The sequence below is a fragment of the Haliotis asinina genome, chromosome 5, assembly GCF_037392515.1.
Source record: "Haliotis asinina isolate JCU_RB_2024 chromosome 5, JCU_Hal_asi_v2, whole genome shotgun sequence".
In the NCBI taxonomy this organism is placed as follows: Eukaryota; Metazoa; Mollusca; class Gastropoda; order Lepetellida; family Haliotidae; genus Haliotis; species Haliotis asinina.
The window spans coordinates 72,199,229-72,226,274 of NC_090284.1; the positions used below are offsets into that span (position 1 = coordinate 72,199,229).

General features: G+C 39.9%; 1 protein-coding gene across 4 annotated transcripts in view; it reads left to right on the forward strand.

Annotated features, from left to right (window-relative positions):
• The window catches only part of LOC137285205 (unconventional myosin-XV-like), a 116,593-nt gene that overhangs the window by 75,936 nt on the left and 13,611 nt on the right, over positions 1–27,046 (forward strand). For 3 of the 4 annotated variants that reach the window (XM_067817470.1, XM_067817471.1, XM_067817468.1), the window contains exons 22-44: positions 1,748–1,837; positions 3,998–4,079; positions 4,898–5,028; positions 5,719–5,817; positions 6,762–6,836; positions 7,404–7,564; positions 9,410–9,579; positions 9,859–9,931; positions 10,395–10,601; positions 10,834–11,557; positions 12,866–12,956; positions 13,149–13,273; positions 14,075–15,257; positions 15,912–16,174; positions 16,343–16,478; positions 16,597–16,718; positions 16,826–16,941; positions 17,357–17,447; positions 22,574–22,624; positions 25,379–25,493; positions 25,641–25,738; positions 25,911–25,937; positions 26,196–26,308. In XM_067817470.1, coding sequence (XP_067673571.1) covers positions 1,748–1,837; positions 3,998–4,079; positions 4,898–5,028; positions 5,719–5,817; positions 6,762–6,836; positions 7,404–7,564; positions 9,410–9,579; positions 9,859–9,931; positions 10,395–10,601; positions 10,834–11,557; positions 12,866–12,956; positions 13,149–13,273; positions 14,075–15,257; positions 15,912–16,174; positions 16,343–16,478; positions 16,597–16,718; positions 16,826–16,941; positions 17,357–17,447; positions 22,574–22,624; positions 25,379–25,493; positions 25,641–25,738; positions 25,911–25,937; positions 26,196–26,308 — 4,343 coding nt within the window. The remainder of the gene's footprint in view (positions 1–1,747; positions 1,838–3,997; positions 4,080–4,897; positions 5,029–5,718; positions 5,818–6,761; positions 6,837–7,403; positions 7,565–9,409; positions 9,580–9,858; positions 9,932–10,394; positions 10,602–10,833; positions 11,558–12,865; positions 12,957–13,148; positions 13,274–14,074; positions 15,258–15,911; positions 16,175–16,342; positions 16,479–16,596; positions 16,719–16,825; positions 16,942–17,356; positions 17,448–22,573; positions 22,625–25,378; positions 25,494–25,640; positions 25,739–25,910; positions 25,938–26,195; positions 26,309–27,046) is intronic. The other variant, XM_067817469.1, reaches the window with a different exon arrangement.

The following is a 27,046-nucleotide window of genomic DNA, read 5'->3' on the forward strand; positions in this document are numbered from 1 at the left end:
TGGACAAAGTGTTAGTCCACAGCTTAGTGTTGTCCAGGTGCTATAAGCTAGATACTGTCATCACCCAATGAAATCATATTATGCAAGCAGTCGAGATGATTATTTTCACATATTCAAAAGGTCTCACTCACTCATTGACTCTCACATGCACACACTCACTGACAGACTGAACGATGATATCTGTATGATGGGTATAAAGTTTACAGGAGATTGGGTCTGGTTTGTGCCAACGTGGCTGACCTACATCTGACTGCTCCACACCGCCACTGTGCGTCTCTAAACATTACAGAGCCAGTGAAGCATGATGAAAACAGCAGATCATGCCTCCAGGTCTCCCTGGCAAAACAAGATAATTATATTCATGGCATTTAAAAACACTGTTCTGGCTTTAGTTTCACATGCATTTTATGGAGACAGTAAAGATAGTCTGACAAAATTACCCAAGCTGGTCCATGAATCGCCTCTGATAATAACCCCTCACAAATGTGATTGTATCAGATTGTTAGATCAGTCTGCTTATTGTGTAAAGATTTTCACTTTGTATGAGATGTCTGTATAATGATTGATAATAAGTAAAAGCAATAATACATTTTCCATGATTAAAAGTTTTTGGTAAATCCTAGATTTAGAGGTAAGATTCCAGTGTTACTGTCAATCCCCAGTTTCTGGAGAGACATTTATGAGTTGGTGAATATGTAAGTATTTGGACAAAAACTTTGTATTTATAGTAAGGCACAATGTTTCTGGTGATTCAAGTGGTAAAGAAATGGCAGGAAGTGCCCCAATAAATACGAAGTTGTCATCCGTATACTTGTCTTACATTAATCACCATTTCTAATAGGTGAATGATTTCCACCAAGGAACATTTCATCATGTTCTGTGCTATACAGTGTAGAACAGTTGTACAGGCCAGTAGAAATGAGATGGTAATATAGGATGAGATGGTAATATAACTGTTAGCTTCTGAGTGCTGGAGCTTTGGTGTAGACTCTCCAAAAGGTTGAGAGTGATAATTATGTGCCCTTCTTTGACCAAGGACATTATGTAGCAGTTTGAATATACTTTACACAATAGATTTGATTATTTCTGTCAGACATTTTGTTTTTATATTTATCCTATTATTCTGATCGATTTTATTAACAACAAGGAGTCCAGCATGCCACACTACTCATAAAGTTATGTTAGGGAATAAATGGAGATTCTCAAAAATTTTAAAATTAATTAAAAAGGTCAAGCCTTTTTCGTACTTGTATAAATATTCAGGACACTATGATTAGGATCACTGATGGAACAGAAGATTAACAAATGTAGATGTTGCTGTACTGTTGATGTCAGTGCCAGAGAACTGTTATTTACTGTTACTGTGCACTTGACATGGGTAGTACGGTAGTTTGATCTACAAGGAACATGCTGATGCTTGACCTAATGGTGAAAACAGAAAGTGGGTTTGATGGTATTATCACCCAACATGGCCTCCGGAGATGATACAAATGTTTCTCTGCTGATGATATCTTACCACTGTAACATTTACATATAGACCCACAGAGGGACTGATAGTGTCCACACCAAGGTGTTTTCAGTGTTATGTGTGTCTGGATGAGCTAACACTGTTGTAGGGAGGTAGTGGGAACTCGCTTCCACCTTCATAATGTATGTATTCAGGGTAGTTTCTAAACACTTTTATGAGTGTGTCAGTCAATGTTCACATACATCTATAGTCAGTGTTTCAATCTTCCACGTTTTGCAGGCAAGAGAGCAGATACGTCAGAAGCTAGAGGTGGAACGCCAGGCTCGCAAACAGAAGGAGGCTAAAGAAAAGATGGAGCGCGAAAAACGGGTGAGTCGATGTTGAGTTGTGTGATGATAGGCTATGTGTGCAGTATCGTGTGGCATCTGATACACGAGTCAAACACAGTTCTGTCAAAGTTATGAGAGGTTCTACTAACAAAGGGAACAAGCTTCTCCTTTGACACAGTCATACGTTTGTCATATCTAAGTTGGACACAACAGTCTCTGATTGCATGGCTTTGATTCATATGAGACAACAAATACTCAAATTTCTATCTAAATGGTACTGTACATATCAATTCATTGACACTGCATTAAGAGTCTGTAACTACACAAAAAAAGATGTCGCGTGTTAGATACCCCGAAAAAGAACTTAGGCCATTGATAAGAGATATCAGTCTTGGTTATGACTAATCTTGAACAGAGCATGTACATCAAGTATTGCATAACCTGACATGATGTATCATTTTGGACATCTCACAGTCAGACTATACCTGGCTGTGTGTTCCTGATGACTGCAGCACCTGGTGATTCAGTTTTGCTGTAGAAGAACATGTTCAATGCCAAGTATTGATTACATTGCTTGGGTGAAGTGTTTTGCTTCACAATGCATAAAAATATTTATATGTGTGTCGTCACTACAAACAAACAGGCTTGTGGTGATTCTGGGTTGAGTATAGATTCCCAGGAACTCAGGCAGTTAGACTTGGTTCCTTGCACATCATTGTATCCTAACTGCATGGATTGGTGCAATACAGGTATATAATATTGTGGAGATTCAGTATACCTTAACAGTGATAGGCAGGTAATAGTTGATCAGTTGATTAGTGATGTACTTTAATGGTGATAGCCCAGGTAATACTTCATCAGTCATGTACTTTAATGGTCTCATGACACAGAAAGCAGCATTCATGTGGTATAACATGGAACTCACTCACTTGCTGACTGTATTATTTCTCTACCTTCACCTCTGCAGCCAGGGCATGAAATCAAGCGGAGAATCTCATTGTTGTTCCCCGTTCCTAACATCGTGATGTTGAGTAATGAGGAGAAGGTATATCCTCAATTTGCCTCCACCTTCCCTTTATGTTCACCCAAGTTAATTTGCATGATGATCATGTTACTGTGATGTCTAATTATCATTATGTTATATACTTAGTTGCACATTTATTACCCTGCATGATGTCAACAGATGTCAACATTTCAGCATTTCCTTGTGGTACAATTTGGTTATCTTGTAGTCTGCGAACACACTTTTGAAAAGTGATGGAATACCAGCTTCTACTGTAAAACAAAACTAAAAAATGTCTCCTAAAAAATCAAACGTTATATATCTGTCAATCTAAAAATTTAGCATAAATGATATTAGTATAAGAATCATGCTATTATATTTTAAGGTATATTACATCTGGTGTATTTACCTGTATTTTGGCCAGAGTCATCTATAATTCAGATGATCTAATCATCAACATCAAACTGAGAGCTTAAAATAAAATCTGAAGAATTTGTGAAATGTTTATTGGGTGGCATGCATTAACCAGTGCCTGCTGATGAATTACTTAGTGTTGTTACCTGATAATTGCCTTGTGGTGTCCTACCTGTGCAGCACAGGTGTGTAATCACACAGCATGGCAGACACAGGTAGAGTTACCTGTTAATGAGCTCCTTGGCATGCAGTAGCTAGCTTGATGTTGTTGTCCATAGTCTTAATCATTATGTTAATGACAATTAGAACAGCTTTGGAATGGCCCATATTTGTCAGAAATATGGTTCAGGTATATAGAGCATTCATTTTTACCTATGTTCCCAAAGTAGTATTTTGTAGTTTTTGTAATTTATTTTGGGGTTTGTATCACAATGGACTTATTTAATGAGATGTTATATGTCATTAATAAGTGGAATGAATATTTGAGGTATATTTATCATATTTCCTAAACTACTATAACAACTATATACAACAATATAAACTACTGTAAAAAGTTATATTTTATAGAGTTTTAAGTGTATTATTGCTCTCCGTCCATGTCATCTTATTGGTATTGGTGTGCAGGTGAAAAGAATTCTGATAGAATAATTAGTCATTGGTTTATGAATTTCAGCTGTACTTGATGCTTTAATGGACTGTCATCAAACTGTTGTATTGGTCCTTGGTAAACAGCATGTACAGTAAGAAGACAGACTTTGCTGAGCACACTGTCGTATGTTTCAGGAAAGGGAGGCCCGGGCAGTAGCTAGTGTGTCCAACCTGGACATCCCAGGGGAGCTGGCCTTTGTCTACAACAAGCTAGATGGTAGGTAGAGGAGCTGTACTAAGTGTGTGTAACAGGATTCCTACAATTAACACTGGGTGATGACACATTGGTCTCAAGTGTAACAGGTAACTTCCCAGAATTGTGTCCCCTAAACATGCCAGATTCCTTTCACTGCTTATTCAAATTGTGAATTGCCTTGATAATGATTCTTGGTTTGATAGCACTACCCTTTCTATGGCAGTGGACTGTACCAAAGTGTTTAACATCTAAGATCTCCAACATCCATCATGGCTCTTTGCCATGTGATGCTGTCCTACAGTGATACACCTGAAATACTGCTGTAAGAATCTGGAATAGGTGTAAGATTGCTGGAGGAGGTGCTGTCTTGTCAATATCTCTGTGTAGATCAGTTCCATGATGATAAATTTCAAAGGAATCCTTTCTGGAAGAGGAGCAGTCATGTTCTGGGATATGACAAATATCAAAGCCATGAAACCCTGACCACCTTGACTTATTACCAGAAATATTTCCATGCCAAATTAAGTGCTTTTGAAATTAGTTGTGGTTGTATGCTAAAACAAGAGGTAGGACGTGACTGCATGTCCATCCATGTTTGTGCTTATATCTCTTTCAGTGTGAATTTCCTTTCGCATTTCAAATTTCAAATTTGATAGACTGTCAGAGGCTGTATTTGCCTATTCAAATTTCAGCCTGGACAAATTCACGTAATAGAATAATTCATCACTTTCTTTTTTTACATTGAATAATGCATGAACTGCTGGAGAACAGTTGAAGTATATGCTTCAGGGTGTTTGACAAATATGTGCATTTTACAATAATATGTTCCCCTGTTGTAGACTGGCGACTGGTGCACACCGGCACCAACATCAATGTGGTGGCCGACGTCAAGCCCATGGACATGGCCTACAAACTGCCAGTGGACATCAGTTCCCATACATTCAGCAAATACATGGGTGCTTACTTCAAGGTAACCACATGCTATACTCTGGCCAGTGCAGTACATGCAGAAACACAAGACATGTATATTTACATCTACAAAGCAAAATAAAACCATCACACAGTTATGAAAATCACATGACAGGCAGTCATTACTCATTTTCAGGGGTTTATTCATACATTTTTCATCACTGTCATTTAAGCCCAGCTTCATCAGATAACAAGAATCTTGTGTTTACTTTCTGTGTGCCACTGTAGACAAATATGATGTGTTACTTAACAAATGCACCTGGTGCAGTAACATTACCACAAGACACCTTTCTGTTTGTTTGGGGTTTTTTTGGCTGTTGCAACAGATAATAGGTAATGTTAAATACTGTTGTACAGATACTGTTGTACAGATACCATTGTACAGATACCGTCATACAGACACTGTTGTACAGATACCGTTGTACAGATACCGTTGTACAGACACTGTTGTACACACACTGTTGTACAGATACCGTTGTACAGATACTGTTGTACATACACTGTTGTACAGACACTGTTGTATAGATACTGTTGTACAGACCAGTTGACAAATCATGTTGTATGAATTTGTTTTCTGTTCCTTGGTTGGATTCACTTCAAAACATAAAATATGAAAATCTCATTTCCTGCAAATGATTGTAGTATTCATGAATTTAGCATTAAGCATAACAATGAGTGTTTCCTGTTGCAGAAATCTGACTGGGGAATTCAGATTGAGCCAATCAAAGAACCTTTTACAAACCTTCCAGGTGGTGACCTTTCGCATAGGGCTTTGTCAGTATTCAAACTGGTAAGAAAATAAATAGTAACATGAGACACAGTAACATGGTTGATTCTATGTCATGTTACTCCAGTAGCTTTGAGTGAGAGAGTTTAGTTTTATGCCACACAGCAATGTTCCAGCTTTATGGCGATGGTCTGTAAATAATTGAGTCTGGATCAGACAATCCAGAGATCAACATCATGAGCATCACTCTGATTGGGAACCAATGCATCAAGCATATCAGCGAGTCTGACCACCTGATCCTGTTAATTGCCTCTTATGACAAACATTGGTTACTGAAGATACTTTCTAATGCAGATGATTGCATAATGTCAATCACAGGATTGCTTGCACCAGACATGATTCCTTAATAGACCAACTATGATCTTACAGCTAGAATATTGCTGAAAGCATCTTAATACAATAGCAATACTAATCAATCATTAAATGTCAGCTTTATTGTGATGTACACATTCCACAAATGAGTTTCCTGGTCCACTGAGAAGGCCTAGCTTCCTGTCCTCTGGTATCCTGTGAAGCTCTCTCATGGCCATATCTTACCAGCCACACCAAACAGGAAGTGGTCGACACAAACCTGTGTGATGGGCAGACTATATAGTATTTTGACATCATTAGTAATCAGGTAAAGAATGCTTAAACAAGGTCACTGTGTGGTGACCTCCTGTAGCAGACAGAGATGACCCCTGCAGGGGAGATGTTTTTCCATACTGACCATCAGTTTAGTAGTCTTCAGCTGCGACAGCAGCACATATTACCAACATGGTAAAGCCATATCGGATACCTGTGCCGCCAAAATCGGCAGACCTCAAGAGGAAATTCAAAATCTTCAAGGTTTTGTTAAGATTCTCTATTGTGGGTTCTTTGTTACAGTATTACATATTGCACATTTCCATACATTCACATTAGCTCAACTGATGTTGATTAATGGGGACCTGTTTGGATATTTTTAGATTCTTCGCTTCATGATGGAACAGAACATGTCTGAGAAGAGGCAGAAAGTTCTGTCAGATTACATCGTACAACTGGTGAGTTGATATTTTATGTTTCATATGATGTCATATATATGTGAAATATAGACCTTTCTACATGTTTAATATCTCATTGATGCAGGTAGGTATTTAATCATGAATTGTCCATCATTGCATGGAAGTATTTTCCCACAAATATATTAGCAAGCCTGCTTCAATTTATTTATCAAATTGTGTTGAATATTGTTTTGACAGTGTTAATATTTAACTGAAATGTTGAATGTGTATCATCAAAATACCATGTATATAGTTTGTCAATCATCACTACTACACTGAAATATAATGTCAAGCAAGGCTGAGGTGATTTAACTTGTATTTCTTCGTACATAGTATGTCCACACATCAACTCCCTTAGAAAGAGGGACATTGAGAGATTCTATTAGTTGGCTAATGACGAGTGCATTTTGTTACTCCACTGATATTATATGTATGGCCCAGTTTTGTGTCCATGTCTGGTGATACTAGAATATTATTGGAAGTGGTGCCTTATTCTATCAGCCATCTAGCTGCCTATCTTATCTTCCATTGTATGAACTCTGACCAATGTTGCTGCCAACTCCACAGGGTCTTCAGAATGAAGGTTTGAGGGATGAGATCCTGTGTCAGCTGACCAATCAGACGTGGAAGAATCAGAACATGTCCCAGGCTGAGAAAGCCTGGCTGCTATTGGCCTGTTGTCTGAGCTGCTTTTCACCCAGCACCACCCTTTTCAAGTTCCTGCTGAAGTGAGTTGCTAAACCTTCATGCCCAATACACATATTAGACAATATGTTCATATATATCAACACACAAGACACATGTTAGACACTGTGAATATATTTCTGAACACTTGGACAAGCATGTGCAGATATGTGTTTATATTATATAATGTGTCTGGTGTGTTCATTTCTGAACTTGTGAAAACCTGTGAAGATCAGGGTTAGAATTGATCTTCAGTAACCCATGCTTGACATAAGAGGTGACTATTCTTGTCGTAAGAGGCGACTAACGGGATCTGGTGGTCACGCTCACTGACTTTGTTGACAGATTGATGCTCATGTTGTTGATCATTGGATTGTCTGGTCCGGACTTGATTATTTACAGAGTGCTGCCATATAGCTGGAATACTGCTGAGTGCGGCTCAAAATGAAATTCAGTCACTCACATTGTCTTATATGTGCATGTGCGCCTATATATGCCTGATGTTTATATCTGTTAAGATACATCTTCATCTTTCGAAATATATGTCTGAGTGCAAATATGTGTCTGGTGATGTGAACATGTGTCTAGATATGTGTCTGTTGTGTTCTGTTATGTGTCTGATGTGTGCAGATATGTGTTCACATTATCTAATGTGTCTGGGGTCTCTCTCTGTTCACATATGTCTTAATTTTATCAAATATGTGTCTAGTGTGTCCATGTGCTCTCATATGTTTCTGATGTGTACATCTGTTCAGATACATGTTCATCTTTCCAACCTTGTGTCTAGTGGGTCCATGTGCTCTCATATGTTTCTGATGTGTACATCTGTTCAGATACATGTTCATCTTTCCAACCTTGTGTCTAGTGGGTCCATGTGCTCTCATATGTTTCTGATGTGTACATCTGTTCAGATACATGTTTATCTTTCCAACCTTGTGTCTAGTGGGTCCATGTGCTCTCATATGTGTCTGATGTGTACATCTGTTCAGATACATGTTCATCTTTCCAACCTTGTGTCTAGTGGGTCCATGTGCTCTCATATGTTTCTGATGTGTACATCTGTTCAGATACATGTTCATCTTTCCAACCTTGTGTCTAGTGGGTCCATGTGCTCTCATATGTGTCTGATGTGTACATCTGTTCAGATACATGTTCATCTTTCCAACCTTGTGTCTAGTGGGTCCATGTGCTCTCATATGTTTCTGATGTGTACATCTGTTCAGATACATGTTCATCTTTCCAACCTTGTGTCTAGTGGGTCCATGTGCACTCATATGTGTCTGATGTGTACATCTGTTCAGATACATGTTCATCTTTCCAACCTTGTGTCTAGTGGGTCCATGTGCTCTCATATGTGTCTGATGTGTACATCTGTTCAGATACATGTTCATCTTTCCAACCTTGTGTCTAGTGTGTCCATGTGCTCTCATATGTGTCTGATGTGTACATCTGTTCAGATACATGTTCATCTTTCCAACCTTGTGTCCGATGAATGCATGTTTTCAGATATGTCTGATGTGTGCATGTTTTCAATAACTGTTAATGTTTGCAGATATCTGTCTGATGCATGTCTGTTTTCAGTAACTGTTAATGTTTGCAGATATGTGTCTGATGCATGTCTGTTTTCAGTAACTGTTAATGTTTGCAGATATCTGTCTGATGCATGTTTGTTTTCAGTAACTGTTAATGTTTGCAGATATGTGTCTGAGGCATGTCTGTTTTCAGTCACTACTTATGTTTGCAGATATGTGTCTGAGGCATGTCTGTTTTCAGTAACTGTTAATGTTTGCAGATATGTGTCTGATGCATGTTTGTTTTCAGTAACTGTTAATGTTTTGCAGATATGTGTCTGACATATGCGTTTTCTCAGTAATATTTAATGTTTGCAGATATGTTTCTGATGTGGGAATCAATGGCTACCGAGCAGTGTGTCAGCACAAGGTGCTGCAAAGTGCCAACATCCCCCCACAGCTGAGCCGCACGTATCCCCCATGTTTCCTGGAGTGGGTTGCAGCTCAGAGGAAAGCCAACATGGCTCTACATGTCAAGTTCCCAGATGGTACTTGTCAGATTAATTGTTTTTATCCTGGAGAAGACCCTGGAGCACACATTCTCAGATATCATTGTCTTTTAGCCTAAGTGTCATTACTTACATCATTACTGACACTGTATTTTCCTCTTAAATCTTTGAAATGAATTAAAAATATTTATGTGTCTTTACTGGCTTGCAATGAGAATGGCACTGTATTTTATGTGAAATATGCAAATGTCTTAGATTATATGAAACATTCTTACAAGTAATAAAAAGTGACTTAAGTCATTGTGGTGTTGTTTTCAGACCGCGAACATTTGGGCCATGTTGAATCCTGGACATCTGGAGAACTCTTCACATCACACTTATTGAAGCAGAGGTAAGGAGTTCAGTAAATTAGCGTCTGTTCTTATAATATTTGACTTCATTGTTTGAGTCAAAGATGAAAGGACCTCAGTAAATACATCCAATTAACAAGCTTTGTCACACCTAAAAAATAACCTGGCATACATATAACAACTTACATGAAGAATAAATAACACAGATATAGGAACTTAGTGTTGGTGCGTAGATGAACTGCCATCCTTGTGTGAAACTGTCTTCGTCCCAATTAATTTCACTAATACCTTGTAGGAACCATGTTTTATCACCTCAGATTCAACACATCGTAGGTAATAATAATGAATAGAGAAGGAATACACAGAGAGCAAGCTTTTTACTTCAGGACAACCATCAGGTCAACATATCAAAGTTTGACACAGTGTTGTTTTACTGTGTTTAAAAAAAATATTGCTTTCTGGAGAATTGACATCAATAATCAACTTACGATTTTTGTCTGCCAGAGGTTTGTCAGAGAATGCCCATGGCTGGACGCTTGTATTGCAAGAGGATCTTGATTACTACGAACTGATGGGATATGACTATGTCCTTGACCTTGTGAGTGAGATTGAGATTGCCCCGGGATTCCCGGTGTGTAAGTCCTACTTCCTGGTTTCAACAGATCGGAGCCAGGAGAGAGTCAGTCAGCGGAGGCATGCTCACACAGATGGGTGAGTTGGCTTGAATATGTTTATTTTAACAAACAACTTATGTGGAAGAGAGTCATATTCTTTGAAATCAATGTTCAAAGAAAATGCTCAAAAGAACTTAATGATGACTACAATCAGGAAATCTGTAATTACAAATGTGGGGTTTTTTTTGAGATGGGGTTGCCATTATGACATATGAACATGACATTGTATGGAAGCATGTGCAAAAGGTCCCATTGTGTGTATATTGCAGTGCCCACAACCCTGACCGGGATCGCCTGATGGTTGTAATTGGCTCTCTGCCCCAGATGATCAAACGAGACTTCCCACAACCATCCTCTGGACATGTGTCAGATATCAGCAAACATCGCTCAACATCAACATCAAAAACAATTGTTCAAAATGGAACCACAGAAAACCTCAATTTCTCTATGACAAGTGTCCTCAACCAACGACCAACAGAAATTTTGGAAAGTGGATTGTCAGAGAGCAAGCTAAATGTTCGCTACAACAAACGGCGGGCACCAGCACCGCCATTAGCCAATGGCCATGTTTCAAATGGATTGTCAAATGGGGAAATCACAACCATTCTTGAAGTTGAAAGTGACATTGATCTTGCAGAAAACAAGCTTAACGATCGATATCGCGCTCAGAATGGCGATGCAAAAATATACACAGATACTAATGGTGATCTTTCACAAAGCAAGCTCAACACTCGATATGTCAAGTCAAACAAAGGGAATGCCAGGAACAAATCAGGTGTTGCTGATCAAATAAGTCGCAAGGACAAAGTGTTTGATCGGAGGTCAGTAGCTTCAGATCTGTCTGATGGTCAGTCTGCCTGGTCCAACTGGGTGGACGATGTGTTCAATGATGCTCTGTTCAATGAGGTCCAGGATGACCTCAGTGATGGACGCTCTCTAGAGCAGAGGATCAAAGGAGGAGGGAAGGGTATCCCTGGCCTCACAACACAGCAGGTAGGCAAAGAGTGGTTCTCAAGGGATTCTTGGGAGGGACTCTCATTGAAGGAGCTAGGGATTCTCAGGGGAAGCTCAGGAGCGACTCTGATAACACTGTTGTCAACTGTATGACCTACTATACTAATACTTCCCACATTTGGCTACAGTATAGCCTATAGAGTAGAATGCACCCACCATCTTGTAAAGACTGTAGCCTATTGTGTAAAATCCACTCATCATCTTGTTAAGAGTGTAGCCTTTTGTGTAGAATCCACTCATCTTGTTAAGACTGTAGCCTATTGTGTAGAATCCACTCATCATCTTGTTAAGAGTGTAGCCTATTGTGTAGAATCCGCTCATCATCTTGTTAAGAGTGTAGCCTATTGTGTAGAATCCACTCATCTTGTTAAGAGTGTAGCCTATTGTGTAGAATCCACTCATCTTGTTAAGACTGTAGCCTATTGTGTAGAATCCACTCATCATCTTGTTAAGAGTGTAGCCTATTGTGTAGAATCCACTCATCATCTTGTTAAGAGTGTAGCCTATTGTGTAGAATCCACTCATCTTGTTAAGAGTGTAGCCTATTGTGCAGAATCCACTCATCATCTTGTTAAGAGTGTAGCCTACTGTGTTGGTTGCACCCACCATCTTGTTAAGAGTGTAGCCTATTGTGTAAAATCCACTCACCATCTTGTTGAGAGTGTAGCCTATTGTATAGAATGCACCCACCATCTTGTCAACAGTATTGCCAATTGTGTAGAAAGCATCCGCCCTCTTACTAAAAATGATTTATGGTTCAACTTCTTTATTATACAAGGTCAAAGACAGTTCCTAGTCTACTGATGTACAGGCTTAACTGATTGGCTTAACTGATTGGCGTGCAGGCTTCTATTGATTAGGTTGACGAGTTACAGGTAAAGATGTTTAGATAGAGGTTAGTCACTGAGGATAAGGTAATTCCATGCATTGGGTAGGTAAGAGAAGACTAGACTAGAGAACTAGGAAGTGAAGAAGAGACTAGAATCTGTCTCGAAACGTTGTGACCTTGTATAATAAAGAAGTTGAACCATAAATCATTTTAGTTTGATTCCACCAACTTCTACATGCCCTTGAAACAACTCATCCACCATCTTGTCAACAATATAGTTTATTGTGTAGAATGCTTCCCTTGTTGTCAACAATATAGCCTATTGTGTAGAATGCACCCACCATCTTGTCATGAGTGTAGCAGGTTTACGTATTGTAGCAGGTTTACGTATTGTACTGAAATGTGAGTGCATTCAGTTATTTGCAACAGTGCATGTGTGTTCTTCCTGTCTGTTGTAGCAGCAGCCTTCTGGGCAGATTGGCCTAGGTCTGCCACCAACAACACCCATCACCCCAAACATTGGCTTAGGAGTTGGACTTGGTGCCACAGGTATGAGCTGAAGAACTATGAACACATTTCATTAAATTGAAGCAGATATGTTTGAAGTTAGGGAAACAAAGAATCTTTCTTAGTCAGTCATTTGTTTTGTCATAATAAAGACTAATATGTTGAATGTTTAATGCCTCCTGTCTAAGAAGAAATGATACCTTAAGCAGCTGCTCTCCACTGCTTTGCCCACAGACCCAGTTCAGCAACTAGTGGCCCAGCAGGTGCTTGCTCAGCAACAAGCACAGCAGCAGGTTCTAGCACAGCAGCAAGTAATCAATCAACAGCAGCAACAACAGGCTGTGTTACAGGCCTACATGGTGAGTACATATCTTGGTAGAATGTAACTTGGAAACAGATTTCAGTAGTTATGTCATTCCATGAGGGAATAATATTTTCAGGTGCAACAATACATAATGTGCCTTTTAGAAGAATTGAAATGAGACCTTTGTAAGTTGAGATTCATAACGTTGATTTGTTGTGGAAAATGATGAAGTTTTGGTTCCAAGCTGATCAGCACTAGTGCATTTTGAACTAGAGATAATTCCATTTATTATTCCTGACTAGTTGCCCCAGGAAACAGTGGGGATAAGGATATTATCTGGGAGATTAAGTCTTGGTTGTTAAAGAGAATCCCACTCCGGTATCTCTATCAAACAGATCAACACTCATCATTAAATGCATTTATCAATGTGTGTTGATATATTTGGTATCAAAAGATGCATTCCAAGGATATACTGCTCGATTGAAATTCATAATAATATTCTGGAAACTATTGACATCGTTGGTTACTGTGATCAACTGTCACAATGACATGACAAATCTTTCTGCTGAAGGATCTACTGTTTACACTCAGGTGAATGTTATTATGGTTTACAGACTGAAATGGATAGAAGAAAATTCTGAGATGATAAGATGAATATCACCTTGTTGTCCCTCATATTAAATACAAACTGTTCTACAAACTGAGGCTCATGTTGATATAACATAGGTTAAACTCTGGTCAAGTTTCCATTCTGTATATTATTCAAGTGCCCCAACAGTGCAAGTAAACACTCATGTGATTGAAAACGTTTTGCCGATAATGAAGGGATCATACATATCAAATTTCATTATTGCAGCAAGCACAGCGGCAACAAGAACAGCAGCAGCAACAGCAAGCTATACTCCAGGCTGCCCTACAGCAACAGCAGCAACAGCCTGTTCTGTCCCAGCAACAACAAACCTCTGCTCTGCGTGCAGCACTTGCACAACAAGAACTTCAGAACAAGCTGTTAAAGCAGAGCATTGAACAGGAGTTGTTGAAGCAGCAGCTACAGCAGATCAAGGTGACCCCCACACCCATTATCAGCCCTGCCCCTAGTTTTGGGTCAGCACTTCCTTCCGCCACACCATCAGGCATACACCCAGAGACTGGCCAGCCAATTGCCACTGGCAGTCAGTTCCCAGGCCAGAGAAACCGTGGGTATGGTGTTTCTAGTGATACTTCTTCTCCTGTGCCTGGTAAAAAGGTTGCCTTCCAGAAGAGCAAATTTGAAGGGCAGACCCATCAGCCACCCAGGTATACAATCACTACACAGGCAGCTGGTGGTGCCAACAAGCAGGTTGGCATTGTAGGAATAGAAACTAGCCGACAAGAAGCTGATCAACAGGCAACATCTCCACCATCACAACCTTCTCAACCACCTCAACCACCTCAACCTCCTCAACCTCCTCCTCCTCCTCCTCCTCCAGAACAGTTTGCTGACACTCCATCTCCTCTTCCTGTTGTACACCAGCAGACAGCCAGCCCCGCTCCTCCTCCACCACCGCCTCCCCCTCCTCCACCTCCAAAAATTATTTCATCCAATGACAAAACAAAGACTATTCGTATCCGCGTTGGCAACATTGTGTGGCCACCAGTGAAAGAGACAGAGGAGAAGTATCAACGAGAAGTGGGCAAACTGCTCATAGACGAGAAAGTGAGCACTAACTTGGAAAACAGGTATGGAGGTAAGAAGACACCTGTCAAGGTAGAAACAAAAGTTGATGAAACAAGGCCTAAGTCCATCCTGAAGAAACCTGATGATGAAAGTAAACCACCACTGAAAAAGACCAAATCCTTGGTTGATACCCATGCCAGCACCATGAAGCTACTGGAGAGCAAACTTGGAGGAGGCGGAGCTGCTAAAAAGGAAGAAACAAAACCCAAGGTGATGGCAGAGGCAACCCAGACAACAGACACCCTCAAGTCCACCAAGACATCATCAACAACCATGCCAGTACCACCACCGCCTCCTCCTCCTCCTCCACCACCACCTCAAGGTAAGAACATTCTTCTCACACAACCATTAACTTTTACAAATATGTAATGCCTGTCTGTAGATATAAGTGTTTGGGTCAGACAATCCATTGACTAACATCATGAGCCTGTATTCTCCTGAGTGGGACATTGTGACTTGTATCAAATAAGTCACTGGCTGGACCCCCAAATACATTTTCTCTTGTGCTAAATGTTTTAGTTGATAGAGCATACACAGCGAATGGAAGGTCAGTGGTTCAAACCCTGACTGTTGCTACCATGCCTGGCTCTTGGTTGCTCAGAGTCAATCTGCAGTGTCTAAGTGAGTATGCTCAAACCCTGTTGCATGTGACACATGTCAGGGTTGATGATCCTCAGATAAAGATCTCTATGATGTTCAAGAATTATTGAAAAGTGGCAGGCTTGTGATTTACAATTTAATACACTCTTTGCTTGGCCTTTAGAAGTGATACACATAAAGGGTCAAACTTTATGGATGTCAGCATCTGTAGTATGAAGAAAGCAATGTTTTGCAGTATATTTTAACATCATATTACAAAATTTGCCATCCATAAACTATCCCCCTTTATGACTGAACAGTTTATGTACCTTGTTTTCAATAAGAGCTTTATGACCATTGATATTTCTAGCCAATAAATTGCATGCATTGTCTGCAGGTGATGCTCCCCCTCTCCCCTCCCGCCCCCCACCCAAGAGGAAGGTGACGGCCAACATCACCACCACCATCACAGAGACCACAACACAGACAGTAGAGGTAGCAGCCAGGACATCACCAGTGTACAACACAACAATTGAGGAGCCGAAGCCGCAGATTGACTATGCTGCCCTTGAGAGAGCAATCACAGAGCTGTACCCACAGAACAAGACATTCTTCCTGGCATACAACCGTGTTCCTTGGACTCTACACATCAGGAAGGAGGTACGTACTGAGGCTACATGTGCAACAATCAGTTACAGGGAAACCCAATGCACCTTCTTAATCCAGACATCCTGTCTACTATGGACACTTATCACTCACACTCTTGACTGGTTAACACTCATTTAAGACCGAGACCTTCACAATTCAAATATGGTGTCCATATTGCAGGTGTTCTGGCCGTCTGAGAGACTGGACAAGCCACTAGCACTACACCTGCTGTTCTGCCAGATTGTGAAAGATGTCTACAACAACGGCTGTATTCGCATCGCCAAGGACGACAGAGTCAAGATGAAGAGTCATCTTGGTATGTAACCTAGTACATGAAATTACTGACAATACATTGTCATGGGCTTTGTGTGTGTGAAGGTATGTTTGTGACACACTTAGATGCATGTGAGTGACTGTGGTGTTTCTGTTTCCAGAGGCCCAGGGGATAACCAAGGACAACTACATCACCAAGGACGTCTCCAACCAAGTCAAGAAGATCATCATTGACACTGCCAAGGAGTGGCCATGTTATTTCTGCAGGCTCTTCCCAGTTGCTGTAAGTTTACCTTCATAAATGCCTACATGAAAATATCAACCGCCTCAATACTCTGTTTCTGTCATGGCCATGATACCAGGTGCCTAACACTCTGTGTTTCCTTCCAGTCCAGCGGTCACTACACAGGTGTGAAGTATCTCGGTGTGAGTCACAGTGGCTTGAGATTGATTAACAGGGAGAGGGCTTTCATGGATGACCATCTGTCCGTCATTGAGGAAATCAGGTTTGTAAAATCCTAGAAATCTAAGAGTTTATAGTGACACTGTATGCCACTCTCTCAGAATTTGCCATGATTATTTTTGCCTGTGAATCAAATAGGATGGAACAATGCTTAGTTTCTTAACAGTTTCCTATTCTGTGGTTTAATATAAGTATTTGTAGTTAGAATACATGTTTTCTACACCAAAGCATATGTCATTATCAGTGGACTGATTTCACTTTTGTGTTATGTCGACACTTACACTACAGTACTACAAGTGGAGATACATACATTTGTGATCATTTGCTCATCAATAATGAGCAAATACTTTGTTTTATTCAGAGTACTTCTTCAAGTAAATCAATTGAACCCTGTGTGAATGTATTTGAATCTGTCCTTGCTGTGTAATGAAGTTCATCTGTAATCTCTTGTGCTACAGGTTTGGCGATGTGGTTGATACTGTGATGCCAAGTAGTACGACCATGCAGCTCAACCTCAAGACCAAGTCCATCATGTTCTTCACACCTCGGGTAGGTGAAAGTTACACAGTCTCAGATAGTAAAGCCACACAACATCAGTAGTTCTAAGTGCAACATTCCAAGTTGTTGCCAATAGTGGATATTATGATTGGTCAGTGATCATCGTCATCCCCTTCCCCTTGGGAAGCCTCAATATACTGGATACCTGTTGTATATACTGGAGAAGTTGTTGTGCACTGGTTACTTCACTGTGCTGTATCTATTGGAGGAGCCATTGTATACTGTGTTGTAGCTTCTGGAGAATCCAGGATATACTGGTTACTTCACTGTGCTGTATCTTTCGGAGGAACCATTGTATACTGTGTTGTAGCTTCTGGAGAATCCAGGATATACTGGTTACTTCACTGTGCTGTATCTTTCGGAGGAACCATTGTATACTGTGTTGTAGCTTCTGGAGAATCCAGGATATACTGGTTACTTCACTGTGTTGTATCTACTGGGGAACTGGGTATTATCAATTGGTTACTTCACTGTCTTGTGTCTCCTTAAAGAACCAGTGTATACTGGTTCCTTCACTGTGTTGTATGAACTGGGGAAACTGGTATATACTGGTTACTTCATTGTGTTCTATCTTCTGTGGCAGTCAGTGTATATTCATTATTTCACTGTGTTATATCTCCTTGAGAATTGGGGTATACTGGTTACTTCACTGTATTGTATGAACTGGGGAAACTGGTATATACTGGTTACTTCATTGTGTTCTATCTTCTGTGGCAGTCAGTGTATATTCATTATTTCACTGTGTTATATCTCCTTGAGAATTGGGGTATACTGGTTCCTTCACTGTGTTGTATGAACTGGGGAAACTGGTATATACTGGTTACTTCATTGTGTTCTATCTTCTGTGGCAGTCAGTGTACATTCATTATTTCACTGTGTTATATCTCCTTGAGAATCGGGGTATACTGCTTACCTCACTGTGTTGTATCTTCTGGAGGGATATACTAGTTACTTCACTGTGCTTCATCTTCTGTGGCAGTCAGTGTATACTGGTTACTGCACTGTGTCTCCTAGAGAAGCGATGTATGCTGGTTTTTTCACAGTGTTGTATATACTGGAGAAGCTATTTATACTGGTTACCTCACTGTGTGCTATCTCCTGGGGAACCAGGGTATACTGGTTACTTCTGTGTGTGGTATCTCCTGATTACTTCACTGCGTTGTATCTCTTGGGGAAGCGATGTGTACTGGTTACTTCACTGTGTTTTATCTCCAGGGGAAGCCAGGGTATACTGGTTACTTCACTGTGATGTATCGCCTGGGGAAGTGGTGCATACTTCTTATTTCACTGTGGTGTATCTCTTTGAGAAGCGGTATACATACACTATTTACTTCACGCAGGGATAATCTACAACAGGGATAGGTCACTCCCTTGCTTTCTTTACCAGTTATACTAAATGAAGTGTGCCTCATCATGTTCCAACGCACACAGTGATTTGGTTCATTCCCAGCTCAACTTCAGCTATGTCTAACAGAACTTCAGCCGGTTTATTGTATAAGTGGGAATTTTACAATGAATTAATGAATTACGAATTAAGAGCAAGAATGTTATGTGGATGAAAGATAGAAAAAATTAAAAGAAAGAAGTACATATGTGAATGAATGAAAGAATAAATGATACATCACGGCCATCCATGTTAAAGAATGCAAAAGTGTTGCTAGAACACTTGTTATCATCAGCATTCCTTTTTTTAAAAATCTACTTTGAAACATTTTTGTTTTCATTAATAATTAATTCAAATATCTGCATGTGGGGAATTGCATGGACATTAACAAAATGTTAACTGACACTGTCACTCACCCCTCAAAACCAGAATGTTTAAAACAACCACAATGCATTGTAAACACCTTTCCAGTTTTGTCAAGTAATAAGATTAACAAGAAAAAAAGAACTTTTAGAACTATAACCCTCAAGCATCACAAGCATCAATGGCGGATCAGATCAGATCAGATCAGCAATATGTCATATTTTTCATGCACCACAAATACACCCTAACATTCTTTAAGGCATAAAACTCACTATTATTTGCAAATGCCTTGCAACTAAAGGTATGTTTCCCTTCTAAAACTTAAACGAATGTGTGAAAGAAGTTTATATCAACACAATTTAGTCTGTCTTAGCAGTGAATCATGAATGGAAGCCAGTGAGCTGTAACATACTGACTTGAAACTTTACTACAAATCTACTGTCCTAATATTGACACTAATATCAATTATTTGACTTACAAAATAGTTCACGTATCTTCAATATGTAGGTTTCCAGTTGTCACAACACTCAGCGAATTTAATCAGCTGTTGAAAATAAACCGGGCTCAATCTTAAATACTAAGTTGCCGCCATATTGACTACACTGGTTTCATAACAACCCATGTCATGCATTCAGGGGGCTTTTCGGGGAGTTTCTTCTCCCTCTATATATAGTCTCCCTGCTTCACTGTATTGTATCTATTGGAGCAGCCAGGGTATACTGGTTACTTCACTGTGTTTTATTATCCAAACAGTGAAACATAACCGCGTACATAAACATCATATCTTGCACACATGTAATAAACAAATTTACAACAAATGTTCAGTCTCGCTACTACGAGAACAAACCAATGAAATGCTATCAAATACAAAACGTTACAAACAAACAATTTTTCACACACCGTGTTTATTGATATGAGATTTCAAGAAAAGTAAAAATAAACTTGGTTCGATAACGACAAGGGGAGCACACATCACTGGCGACAAACGGCTAACTAATCACAGTGCCCGCAAACATTTGATTCATAAGTTGCAAGACAATAACATAGCTCAAACGCAAATCATGCAAGTGTCTGGACATAAATATGTACAGAGTATGAACAATTATTTACGCCTTTCTGATGCACAACACTGGGAAAGTGGGAAATCTGTTGTCTTCAACAGGAAATCAGCCTGCCATGTTTCCATGCTCACGTTGCGCGTCTTCAATTGTTCCGTCATCGGCAGTTTATCTGAAATAAATCTAACATCCCATTGCATGTCATACACAAACACAAGTAAAGCCTTGTCTAGTGATGTTGTTCACACTATCTTCGGAGGTCCAATAAACAGGGGGACATTCCACATCAAAATTGACAAGTTTTCTATGGCAGTGAGTGTCACCAAGCCGTTACAAACTGTCGCCGTGTTGCTCGCTCTCCTCTCAGTGACCCTTCTGACGACGAATAACTTTCCCATTAACAATGTTTCCAGTTATACAATTCTTACAGTTACTTAAGTTGATAAAGATTAAATTTCAATTCAAAATGGGTTTTTTTATGCCTTTGTGCAAGAGTATCTTTGACAAAATGTTACACTCTTTACTTAATAGCATTACACAAGGAGTTTATGTCCATAGTGCCGTATCCCTGTATTCTTACGTGACCTTGACCTTTATGTCATTTTATGTGAACTTAGTTGTTTAGAAATTAAAAGTTAGATACAAATGGATAATAAAGAACTTAACACACTCGCGAGTGTGTCATACTGTTTTTATGAAACTTGTGTCAGAAAATATTTGTAAAAACAATATGAGACACTCGCTTGTGTATTAAACTCTTTGTATCTGCTGGGGAAGCCATTGTAAATTGGTTACTTCATTGTGTTGTATCTCCTGGTCTAGCTGTATACTGGTTACTTCACTGTGGTGTATCTCCTGGAAAACCCGGTGTTTTCTGGTTACTTCACTGTATTGTATCTACTGGGGAAGCCAGTGTATACTGGTTACCTCACTGCGTTGTATCTCCATGGGAAGCCGGTGTATACTGGTTACTTCACTGTGTTGTATCTCTTTGGGTAGCTGTGTATGCTGATTACTTCACTGTGGTGTATCTCCTGGAAAACCCGGTGTTTTCTGGGTACCTCACTGTGTTGTATCTTCATGGGAAGCCAGTGTATACTGGTTACCTCACTGTGTTGTATCTCCATGTGAAGCTGATGTACACTGGTTACTTCACTGTGTTGTATCTCTTTGGGTAGCTGTGTATGCTGATTACTTCACTGTGGTGTATCTCCTGGAGAAGCGTGGGTAAACTGGTTACCTCACTGTGGTATCCTTTGGGAGGCAGTGTATACTGGTTACTTTACTGTGTTGTATCACCTGGGGAGCCGGTGTATACTACTGATTACTGCACTGTGTTGTATCTACTGGAGAAGCTGGTGTATGCTAGTTGCTTCACTGAGTTGTATCTCCCAATGAAGCCTGACAACTAAAGTGTCTCAGCCCAAGCTACAGGTGTTGGTTACAGATGCAATGCTGCTGTGTCACATCCACTGTGTCAGGCTGCCACATTTATTACCGCAGTGTCAGGAAGTTCAGCAGTTTTTATTTGTGAATGGTTATTCCACTCCATTGCCAGCTGTGCATGTACAGGACTCTAAACTAACAGGTGAATCAGTTGTTTGGGAGATAGTATTGTGTGTGTAATTATTTGTGTAAATATCAAGTGAATCAGTTCAAAACTTAAGCAGTTACTTGTACTGATTTGTTTCCATTTCTTGTATTGATGATTCACAAGATCTGTTCCAGATCCTTTAACAGCTTAATGAAGAAACTGTGTAAGGTTGTTTGTTTGTGGGGAGGGGAGTTTCTTTTACAGCCTTATGTGATATTTGTGTTTGTTCCTATTCTTCTGAATATGTACTTGTGTATATAGGGATCTACATTGCGTTTGAATACTTATGGTTGGTTCAAATCTTTGTTTATTGTGTGAGACTGATAATCATATGTGAAGTCATTTTTTGTTATTCGTGTGGCCATTTTGGATAACATTTGAGACCCTTCTTGATAAATGTGAGCAGCTTTCACCAAGTGAGGCTTCAATCCCAGCATCATTGTTACACCAGGCACTGTGTGTTCAACATTTGGGCCCTGTCATCAGTGCGTTAAACCCTACATAGATCTCATCTAGATTCAGATGTGGGGAATCATTAGGAGAGAAATGATATCAGTGGAGCAATGTCGTGTGATCCATGTCTGGCTTGTTTTATGGTTAGACTGCCCCGGAAGGCCATCATGTTCATGTGACAGAAGACATAGTTTACAGTTGTGTGTTGGCAATTAATAACACATGTTAGACTACAGGTGTGTTTAATTTGTCTCTTGTCTTCCAGGCACGCCAGATGAAGGATATGGTTGACAAGTTCTGCCAAGAGAGTGAGAAGGTAAGTCTGGCATTCCTCCAGCTTCTAGATGTGAAACAAGTCTTGTTTTCTGGTTGTCTTTACAGCAGGATAAGTAGCCATGTGTGGGATCCGGGTGTTGCATGGTGCCTGCTTTTACAGTTACATGTATTTTTTATCACAGCAGATAGATGCAGGTACTATAGATTTGGAGTTGTTTTATTGTGAGAGAAATATACCAAACTTCAGAGTACTGTTGATATATGGTTTCATGCTTCTTTTCATTTCATAAATTGAGACAGCTGTTCATTATGAAACTCCCATGCAATAATTTATTTCTCCCATCCACACCCAATCCAGTGCCCACACCCATGCCCTTCCCCACACCTGTTACCCCTCCCATTCCCATACTACCTCCACAATCACATGCACTCTGGCCCAACCCACTCACACTCACAATCACAATTCCTCTCCCTCTCCTGCACCCACACCCGCACCCGCACCCGCACCCAAACCAAAACCAAAACCCGCACCCGCACCCGCACCCACACCCACAACCAACCCACACCCACACCCACACCCATCCACATTCACAACTCGCCATAGACAAGACAAAGTTCTCAAAGTCACTTGCAAACTGAGATTTCATAGCCTTCCTCTCCTCAGTTTTAGACAGTAAAGTTTCACATTGACTGTATAAATATGACTGAAATCTCTTGTCATCTCAAACATCTTTCATAATCTTTTTCATAAAAAAAAAGATGGTGAGTGTTCATGATATCTTTGCTTAACCATGTGTGTTTGTTTACTTTGAAATATTGTCCATCTATAAGTTGTGTGACGGGACTGCACTAATACTGCCGCTGGCCACCGTGTGTTCGTCTGTCCTTAGCTCATCATCTACTTCCAGCTATATCACAGCAGTGCCATGTCTAGGAGGCCTTTTGCTTTCCTTGTCAGTGTATTGACTGAAACAACAAACCATTTCTCACAATACAGCTGTTCTAACAGCTGCCTGGCCAAGCTACACACTGTACAAGATAAGACTTCAGTCAGTGATATCATATGGTCAGTTAGTATAGAGAGTATTCCTCTAAACTGATCTGTGATCTGTGATAGGCCCATGTCTTCCACAGCATGGCGAAATACTCATACTAACTTTGTGTGAAATGCTTATGTTTAATGAGAGTGTTCAGAATGTGTGTGGTGCCTCTTTGTCATGGTTTTTTTCAGATTTGTCTACAGTTCATTTAGTGCCCACTATTGTTGATCTTTTGGAAAAAGAAAAGGATATAGTAGTCATAATACAATATTGATGCAACTGTCAATTTACAAAATATATGAATTTGTTGTTAGTCGCTGGCAACAATGAACACTGTATAGAGAAGCAAGTCTCTACAGAAGTACACACATTACTGTACTAAACACTCTATGTACATATACAGTCAGGTGATACAGACAACATACAAGATTTCTGCATCATTGCTGAAATGGTGAATAATACCTTCTCAAAAGAAAATCCCACAAATATCCCAGTCAGTTATCTATTACCAAGCTTTCAATAATAGTCCATATCTACAAAATTTAAGTTAAATTGCTTTTTACATTCGAAGTTTATGCCATAGAACTATAAACCAGTTAATAAAAGGCTGCTTCAGCAAAATCTGCAGACCATGAAATACTACCAGCATGGTGCTACAGTAATGGTTTAGCCTAGTTAATGATTTTTGTGATGTAGTGTGTGAGTTTAGTTTTATGCCACACTCAGCAATATTCCAGCTATATGGCTGCTGTCTGTAAATAGTCAAGTCTGGACCAGACAGTCCAGTGATCAAGAACATGAGCATCAATCTGTGCACTGGGAACCAATGATGTGTCCACCAAGTCAGCGAGCCTGACCATCTGATCCCATAAGTCACCTCTTACGACAAGCATAGTCGCCTGTTATGGCAAGCATGGGTTGGTGAGGCCTATTCTACCCCGGACCTTAACGGATGTTGTTATCATGTACATAAACAAGGACTTTCTGTAGTCACATCTTGGTCCAGCCTAATGTTACTCCCTCAGCTCCCTGTGTTAGCCTTGGTGTGTCAGCCCAGGGTTAAGCTAATGTGTTAGATGTCAATCACTTGCCGCACTTTCAGCTTCCTTCCCACCCTACTGAGGTAACACTCAAGGCACCCATTCTCACACACACAGTCATCTTGTTGAGTCAGTATGATGTAAATGTTACTCTGTTAGGCCCGCTATCAGATTCTGTCTAATGACCCATATATTCATTTAACTTGACGCTGAGGTCATTTATTTTTCTTTGAGGTTCATATTGGATTACACTATTTGTTTTGCTCTACCATTTCATAACTTTGCAACAATATGTGCTTGAAGTGACAAACTGATTTCTGTTCTCCGCCTTGCAGTTATAACACTGCAATAATTCCTAGACTATCGTTAGTAGCTGCATGTTATTGGAGAGTGTAAAAAGTCTTTCATATGTCAGCTCACAAAAATACATGTATTCTAGTACACTTAAGACTGAAGAACAGCTATCCGATACTGTGTGGTATTACAGTCTTTGTCCAGCTCAGCTGATTAGGGTTTGTGTAACATTGAGTTAAGGCATGGAAGGCACAGCCAGCACAAGACACAACAAACTTCCAGGAACTTGAATTGTCAGTAGGATGTAGTGTAAGGAGTAATTAGACAAGGGAATGTTACAATGACGTTTTCACTAGAAGTGCCTTGCTGTATGTTGATTTGACTGCTGACAGAGTGATGATGGCATGTGTTAACCCACAGGACAACAAATATGCTGTGGCCATTCGGGACTATGTAACAAGGGAATCCACGCTGCTCAGTTTCCGCCGTGGGGACATCATAAAGCTCCTGGACCCTGAGATGAACTTAGACGAAGGTACAGTAGTTGTTTCCCCTTGCATGCTGTAGTCTTCCCTTAGATAAGATGGTTCAGTTAGCATATTCTTGTTGGAGTCATCATTTATAGCCTAAGTAACTTTTCTTTGTGCATCACTATTGTCATGTTTGTCTTTCTTTCATGTAGGGTGGTTGTATGGGTCCCTGAATGGCCTTGTTGGAATGTTACCCGCGGAGTATGTCAAACCCCTTGCAAGACATGAGGTGGAAACCAACAACATGAAGGTCTGTTGTCTCCCTTGTTTGAATGGCAGTATATAATGTTGTCATTAAGCACTAGCTCTTTGGACATAGGACTAGACTTCACTTCAAACTAGATCAATTATGATGTTAAATTACTGAAAGCTTTGTTGCTATTTGCATGCTCTGAGAATATTGTTTTCTTTTTTCATCACAGGTTCAGTTGACACGGCAAACAAGTCGAGTAAGTCTCACTCCATGAAATGCATGGCCTTCACTATTCCATCTGCAAAATACATACATACAAATCACATGAATGATGATCAGTTTTAACATAACTCTGTTAGTAGTAGCTAGTATAGCTAGTAGGACTGTGATATGTATAGCATATGCTACACACTTGTAGTATGGGACACAGTGCTGCACAGGTTCATGCTACTCTACGCAGCTGTTCTGTCATGCAGCAGTGAAGCAGTTCCTCCAGGTATGGTCTGTGTTTCAGGACGGCCACTATGCTGATGATCGCAGTGACACCAGCCAAGGGACCATCGTGGCAGATGGGAAGTACTCGATGATGGAGTTCGCTCTCCTGCACTTCCGGGAGTCAATTGAAAAGTAAGTTGTTTGTAATAGCCTGAGAAACATCAGCATCTATAAACTGCCTTGTCACAGTGATCTTAATTAGAAAATGTATATGCTTTGTAGGAATGTTGAAATGTTTATATGAAATATTGAATGAGTAAGTCATTAGATGGCAAATAAACCAAGTCATATTATTCTTATACGACAGCATAAACTGATTAACTTCTTAGACCATGAGAAGGATGTGTGATGTATTTACTGGCGTTTTGGTGCAGTGAAAGAATTGTGTTATTATGTTGACCTGACCTGATGTACTTTCGTGTTCTCCATGTTTATTGTCAGTAATTTGATTGAATGGCTTATTGACCACTTTTATCATTCAATCACTCAAATAAAGATTAGATATAATGTCCACGAAAAGATCCTGGATATCTGGAACATATACTCAGTGACTGCACCTGCATTGTCTTGTGGATGAGACTTCAGTGAGACTCCAGTTCCTGATGCAGATTTGCAGGTTCCAGTGACATTCCTGGAGTATTTCACTCCTCCAGGCTATCTGTGTTGAATGTGTATCTTTCTCCAGAAAGATGGTATTGTAGAATGTTCATGCAATGATAAATATGCAAATCACATAATAATTTTAGCATAAAAGGCTCAGAATACCAGAGTAATCAAAACAATATAATCACATTTGTATCCATAATTACTATTTAGGATTGTAATTAATTAGAAAAGTTCTTACATCACAGTATCTTGCTGTGAGGGACT